The sequence below is a fragment of the Epinephelus moara genome, chromosome 1 (genome assembly GCF_006386435.1).
Source record: "Epinephelus moara isolate mb chromosome 1, YSFRI_EMoa_1.0, whole genome shotgun sequence".
Taxonomy (NCBI): Eukaryota; Metazoa; Chordata; class Actinopteri; order Perciformes; family Serranidae; genus Epinephelus; species Epinephelus moara.
The window spans coordinates 38,357,698-38,373,476 of record NC_065506.1 but is presented as its reverse complement, the minus strand read 5'-3'; the positions used below and the strand labels follow the sequence as shown (position 1 = coordinate 38,373,476).

The 15,779-nt window shown below is 40.0% G+C and overlaps 1 protein-coding gene across 1 annotated transcript in view; it reads right to left on the bottom strand.

The window, feature by feature from the left end:
* Window positions 1-15,779, bottom strand: part of itga11a (integrin, alpha 11a) — an 81,142-nt gene that overhangs the window by 28,038 nt on the left and 37,325 nt on the right. The window contains exons 11-13 of the mRNA XM_050045102.1: window positions 12,409-12,553; window positions 11,351-11,499; window positions 6,273-6,416 (exon numbers count right to left, since the gene is read on the bottom strand). Coding sequence (XP_049901059.1) covers window positions 6,273-6,416; window positions 11,351-11,499; window positions 12,409-12,553 — 438 coding nt within the window. The remainder of the gene's footprint in view (window positions 1-6,272; window positions 6,417-11,350; window positions 11,500-12,408; window positions 12,554-15,779) is intronic.

Below are 15,779 nucleotides of genomic sequence, written 5' to 3'. Positions count from 1 at the left end.
TGAAGGGAAACATAATGATGCTAAAGCTTTTGTTGTCTTATGGACGTATGTTTAAGCATGTTACACATGTCACACAAAGCATCCTAATCTTTCAGAATGTGTTTGTTTTCCCTTTGATTCCCACCTCATAAATATCTGAAGGCATTTCCCCCTTCAGGGAAAGTCTAGACTTTATTTGACACAAGAATTCAATTATATACTTTGGTATTAATGTTGATAAACAGACATTAGCTTTAGTAGGGAGTCCCGGAGCTAGAGATCTGGCTGCTCATCCCAAAAAATGAACTGCAACAAAAAGGGTCAATGAACAAAAACATCTTTAAACCACAGCACGAGATGAAAAAAAACCTTTCATGTACTTCCAGAGCTTGAGTCTCCTCCCAGATACTGCGTCCATGTATAACTGGACTAAATGTTGCATAATGAGAGCTGTTTATTGCTTTGGCTAATGTACCAATAGTTTATCATAACACTGTACTCACACAATTGCTCGAAACACCTTGGAACGAATAGAAATTTGAGCAATAAAACTGTTCTTTCAACTAAAAAAAAACTTCCTGTGTTTTATTTGGACTGTCTTCACAACTTCTCACTTTGTTCAACTTGCTCTGACCAGGTCACTTCCCACAGTCCGCTGTAAAGACAACAGGAGTGTGTGTTTTGGACTGCTGCAAAACCTTTAAAGTTCACCCTTTTTTTTGGCCTCACAAATATGGTTAGATTTGACTAAGGTGTATTCCTTTGGTTTCATTAATCCCTGTAGTAGCGCTGGTTCCAGCAAAGTATTCATTAGTTAGTTTCTCTACAGTGTTGCTTCATGTTATATAGCTACTGTAAAATATATATCATATTTTATGTACCGGCCAGTGTTTTTGGAAGACTGTTCTTTTGGCCAACACGCAACATTGTGAGAAAAAGAACTGCTTTGTCCTCTCCAAACTCACCTCTGCCAGAAAACTGCAGCAGAAACTGAACACCCATTTTTGTTGATGTAGCTACCAGTTAGTCTGTGAAGACCCCCCATGTTCAGAACTTATATTATATTAACATTTACCTCACTGCCTGAGTCAGTGTCAACAAATCAATAAAGCTACCAGGAAGTAACTCACTGCATCGTATGTCAAAAATAATAAATTATCCATTTAAAGGTTGAAGGGATAGTTTGGCTCTTTTGAAGGGGGTTGTGTCAGGTACTATGTATTCATACTATATAAACATGTGAATACTGTAAAGCGGTGGTTCCCAACTGGTGGTCGCAGTCCAAAAGTGGGTTGCAGGTCCTTTTTAAATGGACCACATGTGACTTGCAAACGTGTCAAGTTTGTAAAAAAACAACAACTTTTTGTTGAATTACAGTGAATCTCCGGCACGAAGCTTTTAAACTGCTGCAAACTGCTCAATGACATGGCCAAATGCAGTTATGACACTGAATATAATAGACTGTGTGGACCTTGAACTAATGACAAAGTAGAAATCTGGACCCCATGGCTGGACCAGTTGGGAACCACTGCTGCAAAGGCTCTCTTTATGTTGTTACTGCATGTGTGTGTCATGTTTAGTACCAGGAGTATGCATGCTGAGTGTGATTTTAAAGGCATTCTGGTAATTTGTAATTTTTAGAGAGGGTTGTATTAGCTACTCATCCATAGCTGTATTACATACAGTAGATATCTGTCCATGTGACCTCAGTTTGGAGAAGTTGTCAAAGACGGAAGCTACGCAATGTACTGCTGTTAATGAGGGGCAGCAACAAAACATATTTTAGCCAGCTAAAAAAGAAAAATATCAGTTGAAGTGTACACTATATATTAAGAATATTTTCAGTGCTTTACCTTACTGCCAGATGTTGATTTTAAACAGGAAAATGAAGCAGTTATATTGCTCTTTTCAAAGCCAGAAAAACAGTGATTGAACAATCTCTGATCAGAGGAGCTGCTGGTCTACTGCTGCCTCAATTAATTATTTTATTTGTGTTATTGCATGACACTGGTGTTTAAGAGGATTAGTTCAGATTGACCAAAGTCACACAATAACACTAACTAACTCTCTGATCAAGGCAGCGGTAGACCAGCAGCTCCCGTGTTCTGTGAGCCAAAATTACTGTTCTTGTCAATGGACTGTGGTTGCTTTGACCAGAGTATAGTTGGGGAACTGAAAGCATTAACGGCTTTCCGGTTGGAACAGGCTGTCTGACGCAAAGATAAAGCAAAAAAATACTCTTAATATAGCGTACACGGATGCTTCTGCCCTCCTGCTGCTTCTCCAAACTCGGGTGTGCTGACTGACATCTACTGTATGTTATACACTGACAATGGGTAACTACCCCATACAACCCCACTTCAAAAAATCCAAATTATCCTTTTAATGTTATAGCTAACTTAAATGCCTGGAAAATCCCACTCAGTATGCAAACTCCTGATGCCTCAAACAAAACGTGACATGCACATGCACTAACGACATACAGACAGCCTTCACAGTATTCACATGTTCATATACATATTCAGATCAAAGCGGTACAGGACAAAGGCTTTATTGGAATCAGAAGCACATGAGAAAAGGACATTGTTAAAAACAGCACATATAGTGTAAAGAAAGCCCTGCTGTATGTCTTATTTAGTGGGTTTTAGATGCCTTCTGGCAAAGTTTCCAGTCAAAGGGCTGATCTGTTCTTCAAATGATCCGTCATCCATTTATTTATACATCTCCTAACAAGACCAAGGGAGAGTTTGTTGTCCTCTCTGCGCTCCATCCAGCTGAGTTTGTTGTTCCAATTATCTCTAAACCATCTTTAGTCAACTAATCATGTTGGACTTTATACAGGAAAAAGCAACAAACATTTTTCTTAAAATCACAAATCAAACAAAAGATAAAGTTTGGATCAGCTTCTGTGTTTTCCACATAATCCTTTAATTCTGCCTTTTTGAACTCAAATACCTTAAACATCTGGCAACAGAAAAAGTGAGGAATTCTACCTCTGGGTCGTAAAAGAACTAAAGAACGCCGTATAGCTTTAGTGTATTTATTTGAAGTTCTATTCTTAGCGAGTGTAAAGTCCGATGTGTCTTTGAAAGCAGCTACCCGACTGGAAATTTCTTTTTTTGAGACAAAATGGAGCCAAATACTTCAGTCCATCAGTAGTCATGCATATCATTGCTCCACTTGGCATCCTAGCTCATAATATAATTTAAGGTCGGCAGACGAAACATGAGATCACTTGTTATTTCAGTTGAACAAATGGGAGGGGAGCTGATTTAGGAAGGTAGCTTTTACTTTTCGGCTACCTGATGTGTGCACGTGTGACAAAGACGGAGATTGATGGAGAAATGGGGGGAAATATATTGAGCTCTGTTTAAATTTGAAACATATGGTTTGTGAGGAGGCCATGAAGGGTCACAACCAGTCTGCAGTGGCTCAGGAGTGTGTTAAAAGTTCAGCTATTTTTTTGTTAGACAGTAAAAGGAATTTTATTTTTGACCAGCTGCCAGACTTTAAGCAATGCTGTTTAGTTTTGGACTTGTAGTTATGATCCCTCAAGTTTTTGAAGGGGCCTTTTGTGCAAAGGCAGCTTACCACTGATTATCTGTACTTATCCTGCACTTATAATAATTTGACCTTAATTGACTCCCTGCAAAACCACCCATACATTTCTAATAAGGGACGCTCTGTGGAACTTTAGGCTCAGAAATTGATCCACTGTTGATATATAAATATTGATTATAGTCATTTTATGGCAATGCATCAAATGATTGAGACTTTATAACAATGCACGCCTATTATATTGAGGTTCTGTCCTGCTGGCAGACATAAATACACATGTTGAGATATTTAAAGGGACAGATCACCCCCAATGTTTTTTTTCTCTTAATAGCACCTATAGTGCTATTTAGTAATCTAGATTGTTTTGGTGTGAGTTGCTGAGTGTTGCAGATGTCAATTATAGAGATGTCTGCCTTTTCTCAAATATAATGGAACTAGGGGGCGCTCAGCTTGTGGTGCTCAAAGCACAATCAAAAAAACAAAAAAACAAAACCATTTGAAAAACTCAACAGCAATGTCTTTTTCCAGAAATTATGACCCGGCTGCTCAGGATAATCCACAGATCTGATTGTGAGTAGTTTCATGTATTAACGCGCAGAAGGAAGAGTGCATCTACTCATGAATGAGAGGCTAATGCTCGTGACAGTGTGAGATGTAAGCATTAATGGTGTCCTCACTGGCTGAGCTGTAACGTTACCTAGCTCAGTGGTGCTAGGTGAGCTAACGCATGACGTAGGACATCATCCTGAATCAACATTCCATGCCGCATTGTGGAACATTGTGATCAACCAATCACAGTCCTCTGACATCAGTGTGCTGCTTGTGTGCTGCCCTTCTTTCAAAAACCATTTGTGCAGTGTGCTACAACTTTGCTTCTTTAAAAATCCCTTTGTGTTTCTTCAGAGGCTATGTTTTTCAGACTGACTGAAGTTAGTTAGTTTTTGAATAAAATCCTCAAAGATTAAAATTATATGAGCCACTGCAGAACTAGCAAGTTGGCTTGCTCTCTAGGCTACTGTTATGATAGCTTTATTGGTAGTTTAATGAATGTCTTGTAGATGTGGGTGTTGTTTAGGCAAGATGTAGGAGGCAGGGTTAGCACCTGACGTTGGTGGCATTGACTCATTAGCCGCTAGCCGCGGAGAGGCCTTTGAGCTGAACGAGCACGCCACAAGTTAGACACAGGAGGCAAGACATTCCAGAGACAAAAAGAGACTGAGAAAGTGTTTGAAACGCCACCACGAATTATCCATGTAAATACACATTTACTTATTACTTACTTACTTATTTACTTATTATATTTACTTATTTTGAACAACCACAAAGAGCAAGGTGGTTGACTGGTCGAACAGAACGGCACCTGAGGAGTGTCTCGCCTGGTCTGAGTGAGCTGGTTGCGAGGACCGAGAGCGGTGGTCTGGCAGTGAGTCAACCACACACTCCCCTCAGACAGGAAAGGTCACACTCACCCAGAGAAGTCCAGGTACATTTCTCACTTCTAATGCAGCATATAGGGAGAGGCACTAAGTTTCGACCTGGCTAGCCAATGCACGCTTCCTTCAGCGCAGTGATACGGTTGGCAAGTGTAGTTCGGCTGAAAGAAAATAGTTCTTGACACTGCTCACAACAAGGTCTGTGAATTATCTTGAGTAACTGGATCATGATTTCAGGTAAGAGACATTGCTGATGAGTTATTTTTTTCTTTTTTTAGCTTTGAGCACAAAACCCTAAGTGCCTTCTAGTTCCATTATATTGGAGAGAAGGCAGACATCTCTATGGCTGATATCTCCAACACTCCACAATTCACAACAAAACGACCAAGATTGATAAATAGCACCACAGATAAGAGGGAAATATGTATTTCTGATTGTGGGGTTAATTGACCCTTTAAGTCTGGACCGACGACCCAGCACTGCCACAGCTAAAGCTAGGCTGCTAGCATGGCTAACAATTAACAGCACCATACAAGCACAGTGCCAATGAAAATCTGTGCACCTGTTTTTAAAGTCAAATCTGCAGAACCACATTGTGGATGTGTAATATTCACCGTAACCACAGGGACACATTTTTGAACCAGCCTGCCAAAACAATATAACTGTGCAGTGTCTACAGCAACACCTGAATCAACCACCACATGATTATTAATTACCCTGAACATGTGGAATAGCTGTCCTGATGTTGACAGAGGTTTTAAAATCGTGATTTCTCTCTGTATGTGTTTTGTTTTGCCACCTGTGATGTGGTTTGGGCCACACCAGATATTAAAATGCCTGTTCAATGGATTCAAAACAGCTGAAGACATTTATTATTCCAATGAGCAAGACAGACCTGGAGCACCGGGAAATTTCCTTTTTTAACAGAAAGTTCTCGCCTCCTAATGGTTTTGCTGGAAATGGCTTTAAAAGGGGCAAAATACTTTCCTGTTGACTTCATTCTAAACATCTAATAAAGTCTATGCATGGCATGGCAGCATTTGATCTGCACATTTGATCTGGACAAGGTCATGTGTCAAACGTCTGCCTGCAGCATGTCAGTGTTTTAACTGTGGAGCTGGAATGCAGCAGAGTCTGGTTTGCCGTGTGTTAGCGGACACTTCTGGTGAGGAAGAAAATACAGGGAATGCCTGGAGTTTGAACAGGTGCTGGCTCAACCCTGTGTCTGTGTCAGAAACTGATTAATCCCTGTGTGTGTCCTGCCTCTCTGCATTTGTTTAAGTTTTTGGAGTTTATACCCACCAGCTCTGTCACTCTGTAGATGTAGACCTTTCCCTTCTCCAAGCCTCCACTGAAGAACATGGGTGCTGCCACCAACAGGTTGTCAGTTATACCGTCTCCATCAATGTCCAAAGGTGCAATCTCACTGCCGTAGTAGGAGCCAATCTGAAAAAGACGTGCATGGATATTATTCTGAGAACTGTATTATTCATCACTTTGATGCATTTGTTCCCCCCAACTGAAATCATTAATCTCCTTTGGTGGAAATGTCCTCTGTTCTTGTCTAAGCACAAATCTGAAGAGTCTTTCAAAAGTTCCGTTTTTCTTATCATACTATATTTAGTCTTTGGCACAAGGGACTAGGCTTGGGCGGTATCACGGTATTACGGTATACTAGTAGTAGTATTTAGAAATCCCAATGGTATGATTTTAAATGCTGTCAAAAATACAGATGCCCCTCATAGGGACATGCTGACACACCACGCTGACGGACTTTGTTGAGAAAGTTAAAACAAAGAGTTAAAATGATTTAAAACTCTATCTTCTCTCAGCAATTAACGCAACACGAGTTTATCTCTCGGGTTCGATCAAAATCACTTGAAAGTCTCAACACAAACAAACAATAGAGCTGCCTGATGTGTAGTATGGAAAGAGCTTTATGCAGCGTGTCCAATAAAGACGCGGCTGATGTGACGCACGGACAGGTAACAGGAGAGCTCAAATTACACTGTAAAATTGATGACCTTAGGATTAGCTTCAATAAGAGGCTTAACTGTAAGGTTGACAGTTTTGAGAAGTCAATGGACAAGATCATGAGAGCCAGAGGCTGCTTGTGACAGAAATGGAGAGATGCCGAAAAGAAATGAAAGAGGGGCTCAAACTGCAGATTGGCCGGCTACAAGTGTGTCTAGAGGCCCTGGAGGAAAAGATAACGGGGGAAAGTCCGCCCAATGATTCGATCCGGTCGTTGCACTGATAATATATGGCCTACAACAGGAAAAGAATGAAAACATACTGGAAAAGATTGATATGACGTTCTCTGAAGGCTTAGGCAGTGAAATACTGGCTAAGGATGCAGAGAGGATGACAAGAAGGGGAGACGCGCTAGGTGTGGTGAGAGTGGAATTAAATCAACAGAGGAAAAAGTTGTGATTTTGAGACTGGAGCAAAAACAGAGAAAAGTCTAATTATGAAAATCTTAAATCTGACACATACAGATGTATAGAAAAGGCAATAAGAATTCAAGAGGTTGAAATGTTTTTCAGGAGAGATTAGAAGCCAAAAATGACTTCTGAAGATACCTCCCCTATCAAAAAGCAATAATGATACATAAAAAAACAGAAGATTAAAACAAAGTTTGCATAATTGATCACAGTCTCAAGACCCAGCAGTAATACAAAATTAATAGAAATGTACAAATTACAAAATAAATGTGCTTATATGCTGAAATGCATTAAAATTGAATCAATAAAATGTTAAGACTCTAAATTAGATCCCTTTCAAGGCCGACTATGCAAGCAGTTTATTACGACCAATAATGACAGCTATTGTAAGCCGACGCTCTCTAGTGGCTGTTGTAATTATTACAGGAGCAGAGGAGGAAGTGAGGTGATGTTAAAAAGGTGACAAAGTCCGTGTAATGTTGAACAAAGATGGCAGGTGAGGGTGGGCAGGATGGGTGGTGAATGGGTCAAAAAAGGCACAGGACTTTCACTCAGGAGACCAGTGTTCGTGTTTCTAAGTCAAAGTTTACTTCTTTTCATGACAACGTAGCGCAATATGCTAACATGTGTAGCATACTATGGTAGCAACATATTGTTTGTGACATGATGTATGTTATGTCCAAAACTGAGCACCTAGTTTTGTTGCCTCAATCTAACCACAAAGTTTTACAGTGTAACAGCGACCGTTCCACAACTTTAAGGACATGTTTAAAACTGCAACCATTTCAGGCAAGGTCATTTCTGTTGTTTTGGAAGTCAGTTAAAAATTGACCTATTTTGTCATTCAGGTATGAGGTATTAGATAAAAGTGTGATTTTTCATGTGATCTAAAAAGTTCACAGTGTTAGATACTTGCCCAAAGTATGGCTGTACCAGATATCATGATAAATCATAACAGATGTTGTGGTATTTTTCCTTATCATACTAAATATAGCCTTGGGGCACCAACACGTTAAAAGCAATCATTCAACTATGTGATTATATATGCTGAAGTTCTTGGCTTCTTCCTCCCTGTTTGTTGAACCACATGTTGTTTGCTGATTTACTGATGATCTGGAGTTGCTTATAAACTTGAATATTGTAAGCAAATGGGGGCCTGTGTTGTGTCAAAGCGAGTGGTCAGAGTCCTAATGAATTTGTAGATGCTCAGACTGTGAGAGGTTTACAGAGGGAGACTGGATCAGTCGTTGGAGTGGATGGAACACCATCTATTGGTTTTCAGATTAGAAACATCTGCCTATAAAAAAGCTTTTTTTCCCAAGAGTTGTGAGATCAAGACAGTTTTCTACAAAAAAACATCTGCTGTTCTGGATGAGCTGTTGCTGACAAGGTACAATGTAAGCTGCTGCAGGATCACTTCAGGCCTGCAGCCTGTGAAGAGCTGCCAGTTATGAGTGTAGCGGTCATTATCACACTAAGCCACATCTCCTTGAAATGAAGATTATTTTTAAACTTAACGGGACTCAGAGTGGATGAACAGATGATTTGCTGTGCACTCAAAGTCCTTCAATTATACAACATCAACAATAATAGCCTAATTCATATTACCAAATCAAACATAAACAGTAACAGGATAGTGTCCTCATGTCAACTTGCACCATCAGTGTAGTATGTTATGTTTATGTAATTGGGACTCTAGCAGAGCAACAGGCATTTTATTGAGCTTAAATTTCAAAATGAAAATCCTTTTGGCTATTACTCTTTTCCACGGAATAATACTGCATGTCATGACAATTTTTCCGGCCATTATCCCCCAAATTTGGCTGAAGTCGTGTTCTGTACTGCCAGTTCTGACTCTGGTTGTTGCGCACATTAGTTAAGATCATGAAGAGATGCCCCTCAAGGATTTAAAAAAAACAACAACCTCAAATTCATTTGTGTGTGTTTGCAAAATATGTATCTGCTAATGTGCTAGCCAGCTGAGGACTTGTTCGTGCTTGTCAACCACAGTAGCTCTCTCAGCTTCTCTTTCCTCTGATCTCCTCTGGCCTTTTACTGGTCGTGCGTAGATGGTAACCCCAGAATCGTAAAAACTCCTGCGAGATTTCACGTTCCATGTTTCAACTGATCATTTTACCAAACCATGATCTCTACATAAATGAAGCTTTGTGTTAGGTCATGCAGGACACGGAAGTCATACGCTAGTCTAATCAGTCACACACCAATCACAGCCCATTCCCACAACAAGGCGGTCCATTTTAATATGGCCTCCTACTCACTGATCCCTGCTCCACCAGTGATGCTACACACCACTGCTGCCGCTGCTGGCAAAGCTTCCTTATTCAAAGTCCTAACATGGCTTAAAGGTTAAAAGGGTAGGCTATATTGTGTCTTGCTTTATACCTGGGGGGGGGGGTTCTGCATTGCGCTCCCTGTTTTGGTTTAGCATTCCGCTTGTCTGATCCAGGAAGTATCTCAAGAGCCAAGCTTAACTGTATTTTCATTTGTTGCAATACATGATTAAATCTATGGCAACAGTGTTCCTGACTGAACCATAACCAAGTGATTCTTGCTCCTAAATCTTGCTGGCAACAACCCCTTTTATTTTCCTTTAGAATTTGGTTCTCATGATTGTAAATAATTTCATTCAATAAAGGGGACTGAAACAGGAAACTAAGTTATCATGGTTAAAACAAAATATCTGGTTATACCACCGCCTCCTGTCCCATAACTGTCTACAAACCATGCCTCTTATGTGAAGTTTATACACTGACAGAGGAAGTTAAATAAAAGTGGATGGTGCAACACAGCTGGTGAGCTACAACAGCCTCTTCCATCTTAGACACTCCAGGTCTTGATTCCTTCAAAGGTCTGCACTGACAAGACATCTTGCTACTGAAGTTGAACTTCAATCAGAAGAAAAAATGTGAGTATTTTCTTTGACTATACTGATTGCAGCAACTCCAATTAGAGGACTAAATTTTGATGCAAATTTTGCTGTTTCAAATGCAGCAGATGCTTCTTGCAATGAAGAAGCTCAGGCAACAATATTAACACACCCAGGTGAAAATAATTACTTCAGCTTTTTGCACCTGGGTGTATATAGCACCATGGCAGAGGCAAGCACCCAGGTGTCCGTAGCCAACAATGCTAGTTTCACACGGGATGTAAATAGCAAATGTGGCTATTTAAACCATGGGTGTACATTTCCAGGCATCCTAGCAACATCGCCATATGACGTTAACATGAATGGGTCTATTCAGCTATTCTGCTAAAGTTTATGTACATAATGTAAATTCAGCAGCTTTATGCATCCTAAGAACTGTAAATAATCAGTCAGCTAAGTCTAAAAATAATAAACCAACGTTGACTCACACAGTATTCAAATCCCAGTCTTCTGTGTAACCTACCACATCTCACTTCCTCCATTTGTTTGTGCATTTGATCTCTTTGCCCTAATCTTAACCTTGATGCATCAGCTAGGGGTGAATCTCCAGGTACCTCACAATTTAATTTGATTATTATGGACAGGTGCCTCGAGCAGTTGGGGGTTCGGTACCTTGCTCAGGGGTACCTTGGCAATGCCCAAAAATCAGTAAATAGGCCCCCCAATGGACGTATCAAAAACAACACTGTGGCAGACAGCAACATGTGTTGCTAATAGGCTGAAAACAACATGTAAATTGCACCAGTGTCTGATATTTCTACGAAAATGTATAACACAATAATTTGTAAGATGTTACACATAAATCTAAACAAAAGAGCTTTAAAGACTCTTCTAATTAACTGAGCTGCTCTTCATCAGCGTTTTATAACAATGTTTTATGACATTCCTTGTTGCACTGCAGCGTTTTTCCAAAGCAGACATGAGGACAACATAAACTGGCCTGCAACTGATAAACTTTATCACACAGGTGAAGCTGGATGCCACAGTACCTGCTGGCCTTTGAGGGAGTGCAGGATGGTGAGGTTGCCCGAGTTCTTCAGAGTGAAGATGATGACTTTGCCGGTGTGGTTAAATCGTGGAGCTCCTGCTACGAGTAGACGACCGTTTCTGGCTGACACCACGGACGTCACAGTATAACCTGGATATGTAAAACACACACAGACATTAATTCTGCCTCTACTGACAGACCCTAACTCTCTGAAGTTAAGTAGACATCGAGGCCGAAGTAACCCATGTAGGATATTAGTTCTGATGTTAATTACCTTTTTCTGTATTGACTGTATCTGTAAATTATGTAAACTGATTGCTTGATAGTCAAATTCTAATTAAGATCCCAGGCACTATGCTTTGTTCCACTGTTTGAGTGTGCAAATAGTAATTGGCCTGACCTTTAGGTTGAGTTTCATAGCATGAATGTGCATGACTCAAGGAAAAATAGTAAAACTTTGCAATTTGAGGAGTTAAAACTGCATTGAGTTACGCAGAACTGGATGTTCTGGTTTCTCAGGTTTCTAAGATTTCTTCTTCTATTTCGTTTTTTCCCACTAAAAATTCCACTTACTCCCCGTATACTTTTCCACCTTCATCTCTCATCTTCATACCCCCTTTTTTTTCCTCAGCTTTAACTTTCTCCCTGGCCGTCCAAAATTATGCTTCCACCTCATATTACTATTGAGTCTAGAATGGCGTCCATTGGCAGCCTGGTGGATAAGCTCAGAGACAAACCACTGATGGTAAAAGCAGAGGTCTGTGGTGGTGGAGCGAGATGGGGTTGGATATGATGGGAAGCACTGGAGCAATGGGTACACTTTATAGAGATGGGCTACAGCTAGGATAGTTAGTGTTAAACCACAGCTCTTTTTACCAGGACAAGAGGATGTAGATTAAAAAGGTGGTGGATGTGGGAGCAAATGTTATAAACAGTGTTCAAGCGTAGCCTTCATTATTAAAATAACAACACTGTATTTTCTCTCATTACAAACATATCCATCACAATCCAGTTCTGACTTTTCCGCTCAATTAAAAAGATTTCTGGGGTGTTACTCACCCAAGTAGGCACCGTGGTTTTTGAGCTCTTCGGGGAACTCTTGTGTGTAGGAAGACTTGGGAGGAACCACTTTCCCCTGTCGTGTTTCCTTCAGCACTGCTCCGTTCCAGTCATAAGCCCCGACTGCACCCACCAGAATCCCGTCCTGCAGGGGAGGTGCAGTGTCGTTAATTGTCATACTTCAAACAGCAGAGTAACCGAGAATGATCTTGTTGTACTGCCTGTGCTGCACATACATGCAACATGGTAATTACTGCCCTATACGACGATGATACACTCATGGAACTTAAAGTGTGACCACCATTTTGGAGCACAGCCTGTGTGTTTGGCTCACCTTACTCTCAGTCAGATTAATGATGGTGTAACTCCACTTGTGGTGAAATGTAATCTTGGTAACACAAGGGAGGTCCTCACTACATTTCTGGATTAGCTTAAAAGAATATGAAGGAAATCTAATTTAATGTATCCCTCCTTCTCCCTGCCACAGTACATCAGATCATTTTAATGTAGATGTTGCTACAACAAGAACATGTTGAGGGATATAGAAACTGATGGTCCATCTTAAAGGAATACTTCACCCACAAAATGACCATCTGTAAATCAGTTAGTCATGCCGGCTTACCTTGAATTTGTAAGGAAAACTTACATGCCTCCATTTGAGATGAGTATCCGTTTACAAACTCTCACACAACTCATGCAGGAAGTCTCATTTATCCAGACGTATGCTCAGTGCTTCCCAAACACACATGCATTTTCACTAAAACCTTAGTATTACAGTCTGGCTACGAAGAGAGCATAACTAAGCTTCACTTTCAGTTGAGTTTTAAATAGTAGGTTTTAGTGAAAATGCTAAATACTAAGCATACGACTGGATTAAAGAGACTTGGATTATGCTGCACGAGCTGTCTGAGAGTTTGTAAGTGGGTGTTATGACATGGTTTTGGTGTTGTTAAACTTGGTCCCCAATTAATCAATAAATCAATATGACTAACTGATTTAGAAATAGTCATTTTGTGGGTGAAGTATTCCGTCAAGGTTGTTCAATAACCAAAATTTTATTTAAGTGTCCCGTCTTCTCATCACCCATCCCCCATGGGTTTATTAAGACACCTTTGCAAGACATTAGAGAAGAGCTTCCATCCACAGGTGTAGATTTCAGGATGGATGCAGGGGACATATCCCCCAAGATGTGCATTATAGGTCCCCAATAAAAACATGACAAAATGAAAAATATTTACACCATAATTTGATGAAGAAAAGGCACAAGTTGCAGGAAATGTAAGTGTTTGACGCTCTAAGAACTCTAAAACTCCTCTGTTCATATGCTTCCCCTCCGATGTGGAAATGAATCCTATATCATTGCCTGCATCTGTCCAGGTTGACATCACCAATAATCGATCACATCTTGCTTATACAACATTTTCTTCCTGAACTCTCATACATTCACTAAATAAATTGCATATTTGAAGGTCTCTTTTTCAGACCACCATGAGTCAATCATCTCCGTCAACTCACTTCTTTTCCTTTATGTCTCTAAAAGAATAGGAAGTTCCCACCACAGAGGGCAGTCAAAGACAAATTAATACAACTTTCTATTTCTTTCAGATTCCACTCCAGAAAAATCTAACTATCTTCTTCAATAGCATGGATGGGCAACCTGTTGCTGTTTAGGCCATCTCCAGTGGTTCCCTGTGGCTTTTTCATAAAATTATCTGGAAATGAATAACGGTTATTTTTCCACTGTAGAGTAGCCACCTTGTGGTACTGAATGCTCATTTTGACCTGTCCGAATGTGGATGGGCTAATTTAGACTTAATAGGCTGTTACGTTTATTCAAATAAGTTTTGCTGCTCCAGACTACTTCAGTGTAAAGAAACTGTTTCGGACTGTTTTCTTTTTTTAATGGATTATGAAGAACATTAAAAAAAATCATATTTCATTTCACAATTCTTTGGTTTATGACAGATCGGTTTTTCCCAGTTGTGTTCAGAATGAATGTGAATTATTTTCCCCCTTTGATAAACATGATCAATCTTCCCTAGCTTAAAAAAAAATATCTAAATGGAAATTATTTAAATCATCTATCTATTCAATAATCAATGATCCACTTTCATCAATGCAAAGTGAAAACATCGATACATATCGTCATCAAGACACTCCTTTATTTTGAAATTCCCATGGCATGTCTGTGTCATCATTTCTATCCAAGTGACCTCCTTCCTAAACCACAGACTGTATCATAAAGAGGGACGACATGACAGCTCTCCCAAAATGAAGCCAAAACATCTTGATCGCTCGCTCGTGGCTGGCTGCAGTACAGGTCATAAACCCCGCCCCTTCTATGTTAGCGCAGGGGATATGGGCCAAACTGAAACCTCAAAGTAGACGTCAAATAAATATTTCTCAAAGATGGTTTCTATCATTTTCGGTAGTTCTTATCATGTTGATGTATCAGACAAGTTCCTTATCCACAGTCCATTTGTTTTTTTCATATACTTTAACTATTATTGCCTACTATTAAACTCATGGGAATCCAACCACGCATTTCCTGTTTTGCTAAAGATGGAGTAAATCTGTGAACAGGTTTTGCAACAAAGCAGTAAGTGAATGAAAACCTGAAGTGTGCTCATCCATACTGTATTTAAGACTTCTTCTTTTAAGAAAGTAAAAAAACCTGCTGGTGGAACTAAATTCATGACAGCTACTTCATCTACAGTTGTAAAAGCTACTGTAGACAATTTTCACACACTCACAAAACACAGTGTTCAAAGTCTGTGTTGAAGTCCATTATTAAATCACTGCTAAATCTTGATCTGTGTGTATTTTAAATCGTCATCCAACAAAGGAAACAAACCAGCAAGTGCAATTAGCTGCAGACACAGGGAGGGCAAGAGGAGGGATTTTCTATCTTCCATGGTTCACCATACTTTGTATCACTGACACTGTAATTATAGGGTTCCTCTGCTTAATGAGCTCAGCTCTTTTTTTCTTGCTGTACACAATATGCCGACAACACATTTTCCAGTGTTTGAGCGAACGCTGGAAGGCCTGCGATTTCTTCCTGAAAGATGGAATTGTGTGCTCGCCACGCTCGCACTACGTCACTGACTCTGACAGCAGCTTTACGCCAATGTGGTCGTCTGTTTTGGTCAAAATGGTCTCCATGGCAAATGAACGAAACCCCAAAACAGTTCAACCTTATAAACCAGTGACCTATTTCTACTGCAGTTGCATGAACGGCCGTGAGCCTCGTTTTGGTTCGGATGTCTTTGTTGTAGCGGAGAGTTATGGCTCTGCATAAACATAGAGGATATATACATTTTGAACCAGCTCAACAAACAAGTAATGTATATTCTGCAGAAATCAGTTTA